Consider the following 14,132-nt stretch of genomic DNA (forward strand, 5'->3'; position numbering starts at 1 on the left):
AGTGTTGACGCACCTCAACACCAACACACGGCAGAGCACACAGCCTAAAGCCACCCTGTAACACAGCCTTCAGCCACCCCCACATTGGCCAGCAAGCTGAGCTGACCCTTGTGGTGCCAGAGGCATCTCCTCTTGTGCTTCCCAGTCAGAGGGGATGGATACCCCAGTGGTGTGTTCTCTGCCCACCATCCGCCACCTGTAAGTGACATCCAAGCACAGTCCACGGCAGGAAAAAGACTGGGCAGCCATACCCTGAAATGTGCTCTTCCCACGTGCCCTTCCCTCGGCGCAGGGTCTCTAAAGCACAGAGTGTTCTGGCAAATGGGGAGACCTGCCACAGCTCCCACCGAAGGACTGTAAGTCTCGTCCTCTGTGCAGGGGGCCCTTGTCTGTTGGGGCACGGGACCATGCACACCTCGGTCTTCCTTCATGGGCTTTCGGCCCCAGCACTTGACCTCAGCTGTCCCCTGGCTGGTCTCCAAGCTGTCGAGTCCCATGCAGACACTACAGCAGCAGCACAGACCTCATTGGGCAAATCTCATCTTCAGAAATGCCACTCAAGCCTACTGTAACTAACCCTCTTGCCAAACTGGGAACCTCACCTGGGGGCACAGCTGGAAGCAGAACAGCCTCTTCAGGATGGATGCCCAGCCACCCAGTTCGGAGCACCAGGGTAAGCTGGGCTAGGCCAGGGCAGCAGTGGCCGGCCCACCCATGGCTGAGCTCCGTGGCCCCTTTCCTCCATGCTGTACAAAATGAACCTGTAAACGCTGGACTGGCCCTGTCAACTAATCCCTGTTCTCTCCAGGCAACCCCTAATCTACTCCAGAACCTCGGCGACAATTGTAAAGAGCCCTGGCCAGGGACATCCAGACGACCCCACAGAGACAAGGGGAGTTGGCAGCCTGCAGGTAGATCCCAAACCATCCAATTCAGAGAAAACTCAGGCCAAGGCTGGGTGTTTCCAGCTAGCATCCTTGGGTCTTGTCGGCCACTCCCCTGAAGCCCTCCATGGTTCCCAGGGTGGCCTTGGCCCCATGGGGGAGATGAGAAGCCCTTTCCCACTCCCTTGCCCACAGAGCCCTGCAGTGGGGGGCACATTCTGGCCCTCACAGCAGCACATCCAGGAAACGGCCGGCACAGCACCAAGTCCCAACAAGGACCGCAGGTGACGGTCCTCATGGTGCTTATACCCCTCTGGCCCAGCACGGGGGGGGGCGGGGGGTGTGTGTGTGAGGACGGAGCGGGCACAGGTCCAGGGGTACCCTAGGGGTCTCCAGAGCACAAGAAACAGCTTGACTTTGGCAATGATCAGTAGGGTGGGCGCCAGACAGGCCCGGGAGCGATGCCCACCACTCTAGGCGTCCACGTCTGTCCCACGCTCCTGGAAAAGCGACTGCTTCCGCAAGGTAAGCCGGGCACACTTGGGACATGTGGTGGAGTTGTCGTAGTAGCAGTCCCTGGGGACAGGGAGACAGGGTCAGGGCTCTCTGCATGTAAACTTCTACCCGTGTAAAATTCTTCACAAGCTTTCTAAGTCAGGTCCCAATATCCCCCTCTACAGTTGGAGAAACCGAGGCATTTCCCCCAAGCAGGGTCTGCCCAGCTGTGCCTGCCAAGACTGCCACTGGGCACCTCTGGTGTGGCGCTTCCCAGTTTCCACATGTTTTGCTACAGACCTTTCTCAGCAGTCCCAGCTCTGCAAGCCTATGACATCAGCTGTTGCTATGACAAACAGCAAGGGGCAGGCAAAACTCAGTGTGGACAGAAATGGGGGTGGTGGTGTCCCATCTGAATCAAGTGTGAGAAGCTGTGCGGGGCCCAGCAGGCAGACACACATTATTAGTAATTGTGCTTAGTAAAGAGCACAATTAATATACTTTTTAGTATACTTAATATACTTTTCTTCCAATTTATGTGTATTATTTTCCAAAACATCCAATAGGTCTTCAGTTTGTACACGCACAAGTTGTTTGGCCCTCAGTACTTCACAGACAAAACGTTAGGTATTTCTTTTAGCTGAGCTGAGACAAGTTTGAAAAAACTCAGACACTAGAAGTGCCGGGAACTGGAAACTTTAGGAACCTCTGGCCTGTGCTAAGCCTGGGAGGGGAACCTCCATGCAGGTGGAAGGGGAAGCAGGACAGCTGTGGTCCCCCCGGCGGGGCCGCAGCACCCCCTCCCCAGGGCCACAGGTGCTTGCTGCCAGTGGAGCTCTCAGCTTAGTCACAGACATCAAGGCAAAGGGCTTGGAAAATCAGGCAGCAGAGACGGAGCCCAAACTTCTCCCTGTCCCTCTCGCTCTCCTGTAGAGGGAGCCTCGCACCTGGCCTGAGGTGGGGGAGGGGGGTCAACGCCACACCAACCTGTGGAAGACGGCAGAGCAGTCACTGCACACGGATGTGTGGCTGTCGAAGGGGAATAGCACGTCACCCTCTCTGCAGAGCTCACATACGAAACCCTTGGCCTGGCACCGCTGCGGGTGGATTTGGGGAGCAGGTCAGCGCTGCTCTGAAGGGCACCTGAGGCCAGGGACACATGGCCTCCCCGCCCTCAGGGCTGGGAGCAGAGACGCGCGGTCTGCTGTGGGGCGCCCACCTCGCAGTCCAGCTTGATGTGCTTGGCGAACAGTGTGTGGGTCTCGGTGAGCGAGCAGCCCAGGCGGCCCGTGTGCGCGTCTAGCAGATCCTGGATGGAGTACATCTCATCGTTCTCCACAAAGTGCTGCCGGTCCTGGAGCTGCGGAGCCCAGCAGCATGACTGCAAGCACTGCGTGAAGCCCCTCCCGTGCCCAACCTTCCACCACACCCACCTAGGAGCAGCACTGACCTGCCTGCCCAACCCCCACTCCCAGAGGTGCCAGGCTAAGGGTCCAGGGGCGCTCATGGAAGCAACAGACTTCAGATGGTGTCACTGTGGGCCCCATACAGTCCCTCCAGCCACAGTGGCCTCCTGGCTCACCAGGCACACCCCACCTCTGCCTGGCACACCCCTCCTCCGCCTGGCACACCCCACCTCCGCCAGGCACACCGCACTTCCTCTGCCTGGCACACCCCACCTCCGCCTAGCACATCCCCCCTCCTCCTAGAATATGGCTCCCTCCGCCTGGCACACCCCACCTCCGCCTGGCACAGCCCCCTCCGCCTGGCACACTGCACTTCCTCTGGGTCCTGACCCCCATTTACTACCCCAACATTCCGCACCCCTTTCCCTGATTTTTCTTGTCCACAGACCTCACCACCCTGATGTACTGCTTATTGTTCTTTTCTTCCCCACCCGAAGGGCACTGTCTGGGATGAGGGCAGGATCTTGTTTTGTTCACTGCTCCCAGAACTAGAACAGTGTCTGCCCATAGCAGGCGCTCGGTGAATAAATGGGTACCCCTTGGAAAGCATTTCGTGGTCAGCCCTGCCTAGGCAGGCCTGGAGATTCACGGAGAGGCAGCAGGGACGTTTTTGCTTCTGTTCCCATGTGATGTGATCACAGGACACTTCTACGGGTAGAACGCCTGTTTGCTTATTATGGACCTAGTGTTCCCAGGGTCGGAGTATGGAAGACCCTCCATGAGAGGTGTGACACACAGAAGCCATCAAGTTTTCTGAAAAAGACCTGGGCATGACACGCCCGTCTCTCTGGCTGTTTCTCACCTGCCCTTCCCCCCAGAACCCCCCACCCCCACCCCCCAGGCCAGTGATCTGACCTGGAGGAGCAGACGTGCTTCCATGGCCTCCTTGCAAGTGACGAAGTACGGCTTCATGAGCAGGATGTCCTGACGCAGCTTCTGTGGACAGGAGGGTGGTGGACTCCCAGGCCAGGGCAGCGGCTGCTGGGGCCCTTCATGTGGTGGCGCAGGAACCTGCGTCACCTTGCACGCTGGGTCAGTACCTATACACCCCCAGGATGGGCCCAGATCCGAGTGCTCCAGCAACACTGACGTTCAGACCACAGCTTCCGGGCCAGGCAGGACTCTGAGGCTCACTGATCCTCAGCTGCTCCACCCCACACGCGGGTCTGGGCAGGAAGCAGAGCCCCAGTTCCCCTTGACTGGCCCGGGGGAGTGATAAGTAAACAGACTCTGCCTCAGTCTCCTCCCCTTTAAGGGGGATCAAATCCCTTCTGACCACTTCACCAGAGACAGTCACGCAGGCCCTACCTTCCTGCTGGCTTGGCAAACAGAGTGGCCACCAGCCAGGTGTAAGCCCTGAGTACTGCCCTAAGTGTAGAATATACCCGGGAATTGAAAAGAAAAGCAATGTCATGACTTAGTAATGTATACTGATTAAGTTGAAAATGTTGGGTTATGTAGGAAAGATACATTATTAAAAATAACTTTTCCTGCCTCTTTTCACTCTTTTAATGTGAGTACTAGAAAATCTAAAATTGCCTCTGGGCCTAACATCATACTGTGCCTAGACGTGGCTCTAGCGTCTTTAATCCGGAGAGGACCGCGGAGGGCCTGGGGCCCTAGGCAGGCGGCGTCTCTGCCGCGCCCCCTACCCGCCTCACCCGTATTTCCACCAGCTCTTCCACGTAGTTGAACAGAAGAGGGTTGATCGCCCGGAGCCTAAGCACAGGCCGTGACACCATCAGCGCCAGGTAGCGCATGCTGCAGCGAGACACCTGGGGGCATGATGGAGCGGGCACCTGCAGCACCACCCCTCCACCCCCGGCCACGCCCCCCCCTCGGGCCTGCACCGGCTCTGGCTCCTCTGTGCCACTCCCCTGCCCCACCTGGGGTCATGCCCCCACCCTCCCTCCCTCCCTCACCTTGCGCGGCTCAAAGTCCCAGTTGTGCACCACGCGAGCAGGGATGACGGCCAGGTCATTCCAGTGGCAGTGGCTGCAGTAGTACTGACCGGTGTAGTCACACTGCCGGGCCTCGTTGGGCACGCCCCCTGTGGAGGGGGCGGTCGTTACAAAAGTCGGGGCTCGTTTCAGGGCCCGCCCCCCCACTTGGTTTCCATGCCACGTGTTGCGGGCCTGTAGCCCAGCTGTACCCACAGCACGTGAGGAAAAGAGCCAGCTGAGCCTGGGGTTCCACTTCAGGACCTGATTCAGCCTCTTCTCAGCCGCTACACTTTAGATGCGTCAGGTGCCTCGCTGCCTGCGGTTATCAGTAAAATGGGACAATAGGACCGCCCCGTGGGGACTGTTGAGGGGACCCCGTGAACGAACATCAGTAAATCTCTAGGAAGAAGGCCTAACACGCACGCAGCACGTGCATGACTACCGTGTGGTTTTCCTAGTCCCTGTCTTGGTGGGCTTTCGATGACAATATGGCCAGACACGGGAGGCTGGGTGCAAGCCCAGCCCTGTGGTACTGCTAGGTGACCTGGGCTGGAACCTCAGTCGTACTGAGTGGGAAGTGACAAAGTGCCGTAACAGCCCTTTGTCGCTTCCCAAGGAAAGAGACGCGTCTGCAGGAGCCATGCTGGCCATAGCTAGGATTCACCCCATGTCCTCCGACGGCTGTGGGCCCTGTTCCTTCTGGGCACTCACGCAGAGAGATGGACGCGCGGCACTCTGCACACCGGTAATCCTGGCTGTCCAGCCCCGCCTCTGGACAGATGTTGAGCTCGTACTCGGCTTGGTGGCTGACTTTGGAACGCACGCAGGGCTTGGAGATGAGGTTCAAACACTTGCTGTGACAGCGGTAATAACATCCTGGGATGGGGGTAGGGAAGTGGAGCAACAATGTGCCTCCTGTGGCCCAGGCTGACCTTCAGCTGCCAGGACCCCCAGGAGGGCTCTACCCCGATTCCCAGACCAATCCAAGAGCTTCTCACTGCAGGCCCTTGGTCGCCATCCCCAACACTGGCCCTGAAGGCATGTGCAGACCTTGCCCCTGAATTCCGAATTCCAAAGCCCCAGGGCCTAGCAGCCATTCAAACCCAGGCCGACCAAACCCACCCCAGACACATCAATTCCACCTCAAACTTCAGCGACTCCACCTGTTCTGCTGACACTAAAAACCGAGAACTCATCCTAGCACCTCTCTCTTGCACCCCGTTTTCAGTCCTTCTGATAGGTCTTTGGCTAGTAGCCACTTCTCACCCCCAACTGCCTCATCCTGATCCCCCCATTTCCACCTTTGCAGCCCTCCTTCTGTCCATGCCCAGCTCAGCAGCCAGAGCTGGGTGTGTGGGTGTGTGCAGTACCCCCCAAGCCCCAGCAGCCTGGGAGCCCCCTCAGCCACCTCCCCTCTTAGACGCAATGCTCCAGCTCTGCTGCTCTTGCTCCTCGTTGAAGACGCCACACACCCCTCCCCACAGGAACCTTCCTGCACAGATGACACCTGGCTTGCGCCCTGACCTCCAAGTTTCGGCCGAAATGTCAGCTGATGCCTTTTCATTCCACCCTGAGGTCACACCCACCCGAGTCCTCGACACATGCTATTCCCTTTCCTTATTCTTCTTCACTGTACTATACTGCCTAACACACCATATCACTTACTTAGTGATTTCTCATCCAGAATAGCACCATGCAATGGAATTTTGTGTAATGATGAAAATATTCTCCCTGTAGTGCCCACATGCGTCTACTGAGCACTTGTGACGTGGAGAATACAGCTGAGAAATTAAACATTTATTAAATTTAAGTTTGAAGAGCCACGTGTGGCTAGTGGCCCCATACTAAAAGCACGGGTGTGGCTGTGAGCCCAGTGAAGGCAGGGGTGGGAGTTTCATCCCTTGCGTATCCCAGCATGCCCAGGGCTCAGTGAGTCCCAAAGACACTGTAGAGAATTCAACTGCACACAATGCAGACGTGGCAGCAGACCTGCAGGGTCTCTACCCTTCCCTGGGACGCACCGGCCCATGTAGAGTAGCCGGTCTGATGTTGGCTCACCTGTGCAGGTGTACCAGGTCTGAATGAGCCCCCAGATGATGGCGTTACATTTGTCACAGGTCTGCTTCACACTCTTGCTCTTCTCCTTGTAGAAGCGGTGCTCCAGAAGGACTCGGATGTTGGGCTCATCTTCATTGGGGTCCTGGAAAGAGGCCCAGGGAGGGGCCCCAGGGGAGCCGGGCTTCACAGGAGCCCCTCGACTTGTTTCTTCCAGGCACCATTTGCAGCAGAGTTGTGAGTCTGCCCCGAAGTCACACCCCCTTCTCTTTAGCAGCAGAATGCTGCAGTGAGAGCCAGCCTGGACACCCAGACTGCAGACTACCTTCCCAGCCCCAGGCACTTAGGCGCAGCCCTGTGAGGGCGTGGGAGCAGGGTGACATGACCTGCTCTGCCCTTCCTGCCTGTTTGCCTGCTGGCTCAATGCAGACCCAGATGTGCACTAGGGCTCTCTTGGATTCCCCCAGGGACTGACAGAGCAACAAAAAAGGAGGACCTGAGGTTCCCAACACCATTAGCTGCCTTATGGGCCCTGGACCACCTATGGCATTTCTACATGAGTAAAATTACACATCTCATTCCTTTAAGCCACTGTCTTTTGAGTGTCTTTCTTACCACAGCCTTACCTACATCCTAAAGAGCATTCCACTTTCTACATTCCCACAGACGGTGGCAGCCAGGCCAGAGTGCACACTCTTGAGGACGTTATGGACGCCTGTGGTTTCTGGCCTCCAAGACCCACTACCCCCATTGTGGTCACCTTCAGGAACCAATCCTGAGTCATGTGGTTCAAGGTGAACCTAACCTCACCCACTTGCTCCAGTGGGTGAGCACGTGACCCAGGACTGGCCAGTGAAGTTCAGACTGACGGAGAAATCATCTGCACGTGGACTGGCAGAGCCCATGTCTCTCCCTGCCTTTCTGGGCAGCTTCTGCCTCAGCCAGTCAGCCCCGGCGCCCTCCCCGGAGCGCCGGGCCAGCGCCCTCCCCAGAGCGCCGGGCCAGCACCCACCTTCAGCTCCTGGAACTTTAGTCGCAGGTGGATGAGTCTCACTACAGCATCCTTCTGCCTCTCTGAGTGCTCAGGCAGCTCCAGAATCACCTGCTTGCACTGCTCGATCGCCTGCCGCAGTTGCTGGATGTCAGAGGCCAGGAACAGACCCTGGGGGTGGGGGCGGTCACACGAGTCAGATGCCCGCCCCTCTACTCTCCTGTCAGGCCAGGCCCCGTCCTCATGGATGGTTAGGCTCAGAACAGACCTCCCACCTCTGCTTGCCCAGAAGGGATGAAGAACTCGTTCACGGCCCAGAGAAGTTAGCAGCGCGAGTAGGAGCCACCCCACACCACCTGCCCCCCAGCTGGACCTGTCTACCCACAGGCCTCTGAAGACCTAATCAAGGAGGTTTTTCAAAACACAACTTCCTTCTTTTAGAAACGCAATTGCTTTTCTGGCTATGCTATTTTGCTTACCTCTACGGAGCTTCCTCTTGGATGAAAGCTGGGGAAATGACACTTGCCTATTACGATGGAGAGGAAGTGGCCTCCTGCTTAATCACCAAGCCCAGAATCACCACAGGCACCCACCTACCTCCCACCCCAGCATCTCACAGCAACCCAGCGTCGGGGCCCAGCAAAGTCCTGGACTCAGGACTCCACTGCCACTGGGGAAGGAAGACAGGCTCAGGTCTAAGCTGGGGAGCAGGGGCCCAGGAAGGAATGTGGCTGTTCTCAGGAGACATCCTGGGCTCCAGGAGACCAGGCAAGGAGGCTAGACCTCTCCTCTTAGAGGTCGGTGAGCAGCACATAGGAGGGCCTCAAAAATGGTACAATAAAGATACGAAACGCAAATGAAATATATATCTGTACCTGCAAAGCTTTAAGGCCACATACAAGATGAAAAGTAGATTAGAACTTGGTGCTTTGGGGGGAATCTTTTTTATTTAAGTTACATTTGAATGTTACTATAACGTTTCTCTCAAATAAAAGTTAGAGGCAGTTTGCATTAAACTAAAAGATTTTCAAAGTTTTTGTTTAAATTCATCAAAGCCCATTCATTCATTTATTTATTTAAATACGGTTTCCATGGAACAAAATACAGAACAGACAAGCATGGCCCAGCCAAGCTGAGTGGTGGTGGGTGGTGGGCATGGGGCTTCTCTGCCCCTCCTTTACCCTCGCCCTGAGGATTGTCTGCAGGGTTCCCTAGGACCCCACAGGGGTGAGCCTCACATCTGTGTCACAAAAGCCTGGAGTGCAGGGGGAGGAGCAGCCCTGCATGAGAACAGCCGGCTCGTGAACCTCAGGTCCGGCACGTCTCCACCAGCCCAATGTGGGGGTGGTGATGAGGATGGCTGGCTCCCCACACCTTGGGTGCTCCCCAGTGTCCCCCCAGAGCCTGAACCTTACCACGGGGCGGGAGAAGTGGTCCTCGGACAGCCCGAGATCCATCACTCGCTCTGCGCAGTGGAAGTCCTCAGGGGGTGGCTCCGGTAAGGCCTCTAGCATGAGGTGGGTGGAGGGCAACAGAAAGAGAAAAGTCAGTCTGCCTTACCCCCAGGAGGGGGTGAGGGACACTGAGAGCAGAAAGGGCCCTCGGGGATTTGGGGAGCCCACAGGAGGTGCTGAGGGGAGCCTGGCCCTGCCCTGGCATCTGCCCTGTTTGCAAAGGAATCTGCAGCCTTGTGCAGATAAGAAAGAGCCATTCAAAAAGGTGACACAGAAAACACCCCTGGCGCTAAAAAACCAGTGTGACAGAAACATCCCAGTGCCTAAGCAAACACCTGTGCATGCGTGCATACATGGATTCCAGAAAAGTATGGAGGGCTGCACCACAGAGCCGAGTACCATGCGGACTCCACCTGCCGTCTGGCAGCTCCTACCCTCGCAGGTGCTCCATCCCCCAGCTCTCCGCTCTCAGCTCGCCCCCTAAGTGTTCCCTGAAGGAGTACCTGCTCAAGTGGGCCCTGGGCCACAGTAGTGACAAGACAGTCACAAATCCCTGCCCTCTGGAGCATTCATTCTAATAAGGGGGCCGAAGTAAGTAAACTGCAGAACAGGTGGAAAGTGATTTGTGCCGTGCAGAAAAGGAAGCACCAGTACAGTGCCCAGCTCTGTTGGAAAGCCGGCACCTCCACAGGAGAAACCGCTAGAGAGGGAGGGGGCCCGAGTAGGGGTCAGATCACCCACACAGGCTTCCCCTGCCACCCACCTTCAGAAGCAACGTCAGGGGCCTCCTCAGCAGCCCCCTGCTCATGCCGCCTTGGTCCCAGCTGCTTGTTGAACGGGTTGAGGTGGGCCTGCCGGAACCTGGCCAGCTTCTCATCATATTCCATAGCACCCCACCTGCGGGGTGGGGCGGGGCAGGGGCAGAGGTGAGCATCCAGCTCCCAGACTCCCTGCACCTCACACCCTCCCTGCATTTCTGTGCTCTCAGAGGGGATGCCTGGCCTCTCACCCCCCGGAAGGGTCTGGGTGGAGCACCGCCACACCATGGCCACCGTCTCAGTCCCCTCATGCAGGCCCCCACTGGTGGTACCCCTCAGTAGGAGCAATGGCATTCAGCGTAGTCCTACTATGCAGATGGGACAAGTGAGGCTAGGAGAAGGACTTGACCTATGCAAGGGTGCCCAGAGAGATGGTCTGGGCCCCAAGCTCCTGCCTCCCAGCCCAGGGTCCTGTGGCCACAGAGGCCTCCTGCAGCTGCAGTCCAGCCATGATCTTGCTGTCCACAGAGGGAAAGGCTTGACCGTCCCCCTGACACTCGCCTCCCAGGACTCACTTCCTCACTCCTGGCCCCCCAACCAAGGCTCTCCTTTCTCGTCAGCACACCCCGAAACCACAGCCCTGAGTGTAACAGTCAGTGACGACCATCCGAGGGCACAGTGCTGGAGCTTCTGCCAGGGCCCAGGCCTTCTCTGCCACCTGCGGTGTGGCCGTGGGCAGGGCCCACCTTTCCAGGGCCCCATGGAGCTCCATGTCCTGCCGGCACCTCACTGGCCTGGGTTCCCGCTGATGCTCCCTGAGGCCAATCAGGGGTCCCAGGCAACAGACAGGAAGTGCCCAGTTCACCACCTGGCACTGCTTTTCCCTCCCTAGAGCTCAGCATACTGGCACACACAGGGCAATGGCTCCTGGCAGAGGAGGGGGCTTTGGTTGAGGTAGGAGTGTACGTCCCAGGTCCCCACACCTAACTAGCTGGGCCTTAGCCTCTGCCTCCAGAGTGAGATGAGTTCGAAGGAAGTCGCAGAGACTTTTTTTTTTAAAGCTTTGGAGTACATGCCTGGGTGTTGGTTTTGCTTTCTCTACACCCATCTATAGGCTTAAATAATTCGTAATTATAAAAGACAATCCTATGACTCCTATCTGCTCCCTCCCAGGAAAGAGAACTGAGCCCAGGATCACTCCCACCTGCGCCCAGTGCTGGCTGTCCTACATCTGGGCCAGGAACTCCCACATCTCTGGTGGGACCTGTTCTGCCTGTTTGGCCTCTGTGGTGGGAATGTGGGTTGAGAGTTCCAGTCTAGTAGAAACTAGCACCCATTGATTGGTGGCCCCCAGGTCAAGATTGGGGAGGTCACAGGTGCCATGGGCTCAAGCCTCCTCTCTTATTACCTATTGGCTATGGGCAGCTCATGCAGGGTGGCTGGGCCCTGATGCCCAGTGTTCCACCAGATGGCAGGGGCCAGAGTGGCCTAGGAAGCACCGTAGTACAGGAGAGATCCAGCTGTCTTGGGATTCACTCACCCCTTCTTCTTGAGTGGTGAGAAAGGTTCTTTGGTCACCCAGACTTCACTCAAGCTCCTGAACCTTCTCCTAAGCCCATCTGTGCCCTTCCTTTTAAAATCCAGTTTTAGCAAAAATCCTGCTAAGTCAGTTTAGCAAGAGTCCCCTACCCTGATATCTGGTCACAGTCATATCTGATTGGGTTCCTCATTCCTTCCCCCACCCCAGATGTCTGATCATGCTGGCCTGGCTTCAGCAGAGATCCCCTTAGGTCAGTTTAGCCAGAACCCCCCTCACCCTTGATGTCTCCTTTTAGCGATTTTCCATCCATCGATCCAAATTGCTCCTTGGTTATAGATCCCATTGGCCCAGGCTGTGTTCAGAATTGAGCTCAGTTCTACCCAGAGGTCTCTTTTCCCCTATCGCAATTGTCCTGAGTAAAACCTGTATTTACTGTTTTAACAACTATCCAGGTCTGGTTTTCCTTTGACAGTGGGGAACCTTGACTTTGAGCTTATCACATGACTTCCCAGCTTCCCTGCGGCTAAATGTGGTCATATGACCATGTTCTGAGCATTGAGATGTACACAGAAGTCTCCCAAAGACTTTCTGGGAATTGTTCTTAAAAGGAGGGGCTGCCCCTCCCTCTTCACCTCTTTCTGCCTCTTGCAGTCTGGGATTCAGATGTAATGGGTGGAGCTGGAGCAGCCACCTTGGTTTGTGACATAGAAGCCCTGAGCTGTTCACCCCTGGGTTTCATTCAAATGAGACAGAAACAAACTTCTTTTTAAACCACTGTTATTGGGAGGGGGATTTCTGTCTCTTGCAACAAAAACAGATCCTGACTGATCACTCCAACAGCCTTGTGGTAATAAGATGAATTGGCCCTATTCAAATGCCAGCTCTGTAGGCTCCTAGCTTGGGCAAATGCCTGACCCTTCCTTTGCTTTAGGTTTCTCATGTCTCAAAGGGGGTAATAACAGCACCCACTGTATAGGGTTATTGCTAAGATTAAATTTGTTATGCAAAGTTCTGAGCACCCCGGCCAGCACATGGTAAGCATCCAATAAATATCGGGAACAACTTATTGTTATTGTCACTATTATTATTAAGAATCAGACCGCATTGGTTTACACTCTGGCTTTCCCAGTGATGAGCTAAGTGAGCCCATTTTCTTGCCCAGAAGTAAGGGAGAATGCCTACCTCCTGGGTAGGTGAAAGGACTAAGTACTTGTATGTGGCAGTGGGCCCATTGCCCAGAGTTGCTACTAGGCAAACTGTCACTGTCATCACGTGACAACCAGCCCCACCCCAGGGTTCTCTCCCTGGAAACCTCCCAGCATTTACAAAATATGACCAGAGTAGCTTAAAGGCAGGAACACCTCGGCTCTTCCCAGCAGCTCTCCTCTGGGCTGCAAGCTCCCCTGGAAAAAGCTTAAATTTACCTCCTTATAGGCAGTGCCAGCCCCAAGCCTGGCACAGGGGCCCTGGATGAATGAGTAGGGTCCCTTGATCTCTCTCAGCCTCACTTTCCCTCCTGCCAAGTTAGAGAATCATATTTCCCTCAGAGTCACCAAGAGGTCCTGTTATCACCCCAGCCACCATCGGAGGTCCCCTGAATCCTTCCTGGAGAGGACGAGGGTTACTGTCCCTTTAAGGGCTGTTTGCCACTGAATCCTGGCAGGGTAGCCACTACCAGCCACCCTCAAACGGTACCTCCCTCACCTTCATCCACAGTGGCAACAGATATACACTCTGGGGACCCTCACTAACCAGCCCATACTGAGGCAGGTCTCTTCCACCACTCCACCCATTTCATAGGTGAGGAAACTGAGGCTCAGAGCGGCATAGCAGCACAGCCAAAGGGGTCCCCAAGGGCCTCACGAATCCCACAGACAGTGCGTGTTGATGGCTGGAAGCAGTGACAGTGTCACCTGGGGGCCATACTACGTCTGGTGTGCTAAACCCTGCCGGAGCGGGGTGGGGGACAGTTGAGGTCACCAATATCCCCTGAGCCCCTAGGTGAAGACCGAAGGGTGGGCGTCCCAACCCAGCGGATCTGAACCCTCCTCTGGCGCGGGCGGGGGGGCCTCAGGCAGGTCCCTCACCCTCTGCGCCCTCGGTGTCCGCGTGGGGAAAGGGGGCTCCCGAGCTCCGGGGTGCGGTAGGCCGAGTGGGTGGGCACCCGAGGGCCGGGAGCCCCGGTTCCGTCCACCCCCAGAACGCCCACCCCCCCGCCGCCCCTCATGGGCCCGCCTGGACTCCCCCTTCCCGGCTCACCTGACCGCCGCCGCCCTCGCTACATTGTAAGCGGCTCCGCCGCCCTTGCTACATTGTGTCCCGCCGCGCCGCCCGCTGCTGCCGCCTGCGGCCCGGAGGCTCATGACACGCGGGGGCCCCGAGTCTGCGCGCCGCGTCCCTCGCGGCCTCCATGTCCCCCTCTGGGAAATGGGTGACAATTCAACTCGTCTGTGCAAGATGGCATGGGAGGAGGGGGGCTTCATTTCCTAGACTTTCCGTAATCATGAAAATCCTGGTTTAAACCGAATCCACTATACATTAAAAAA

The 14,132-nt window shown here is 56.6% G+C and overlaps 1 protein-coding gene across 2 annotated transcripts; it reads right to left on the minus strand.

Moving 5' to 3' along the window:
• Positions 1-66: 66 nt before the first annotated feature.
• DEF8 (differentially expressed in FDCP 8 homolog) lies at positions 67-13,925 on the minus strand. 2 transcript variants are annotated; one of them, XM_033127972.1, is made up of 12 exons: positions 13,846-13,925; positions 10,052-10,185; positions 9,250-9,341; positions 7,856-8,005; positions 6,847-6,988; positions 5,500-5,664; positions 4,768-4,895; positions 4,507-4,620; positions 3,701-3,781; positions 2,599-2,739; positions 2,367-2,476; positions 67-1,460 (listed from the first exon to the last, which is right to left on the minus strand). In XM_033127972.1, the coding sequence occupies exons 2-12, from the start codon at positions 10,173-10,175 to the stop codon at positions 1,358-1,360; spliced, it is 1,350 nt and encodes a 449-aa protein (XP_032983863.1). In that variant the 5' UTR covers positions 10,176-10,185; positions 13,846-13,925; the 3' UTR covers positions 67-1,357. The 2 variants fall into 2 exon arrangements, with proteins under 2 accessions (XP_032983863.1, XP_032983864.1); XM_033127973.1 differs by lacking the exon at positions 4,507-4,620.
• Positions 13,926-14,132: the final 207 nt, after the last annotated feature.

The sequence above is a fragment of the Rhinolophus ferrumequinum genome, chromosome 15, assembly GCF_004115265.2.
Source record: "Rhinolophus ferrumequinum isolate MPI-CBG mRhiFer1 chromosome 15, mRhiFer1_v1.p, whole genome shotgun sequence".
Lineage (NCBI taxonomy): Eukaryota > Metazoa > Chordata > Mammalia > Chiroptera > Rhinolophidae > Rhinolophus > Rhinolophus ferrumequinum.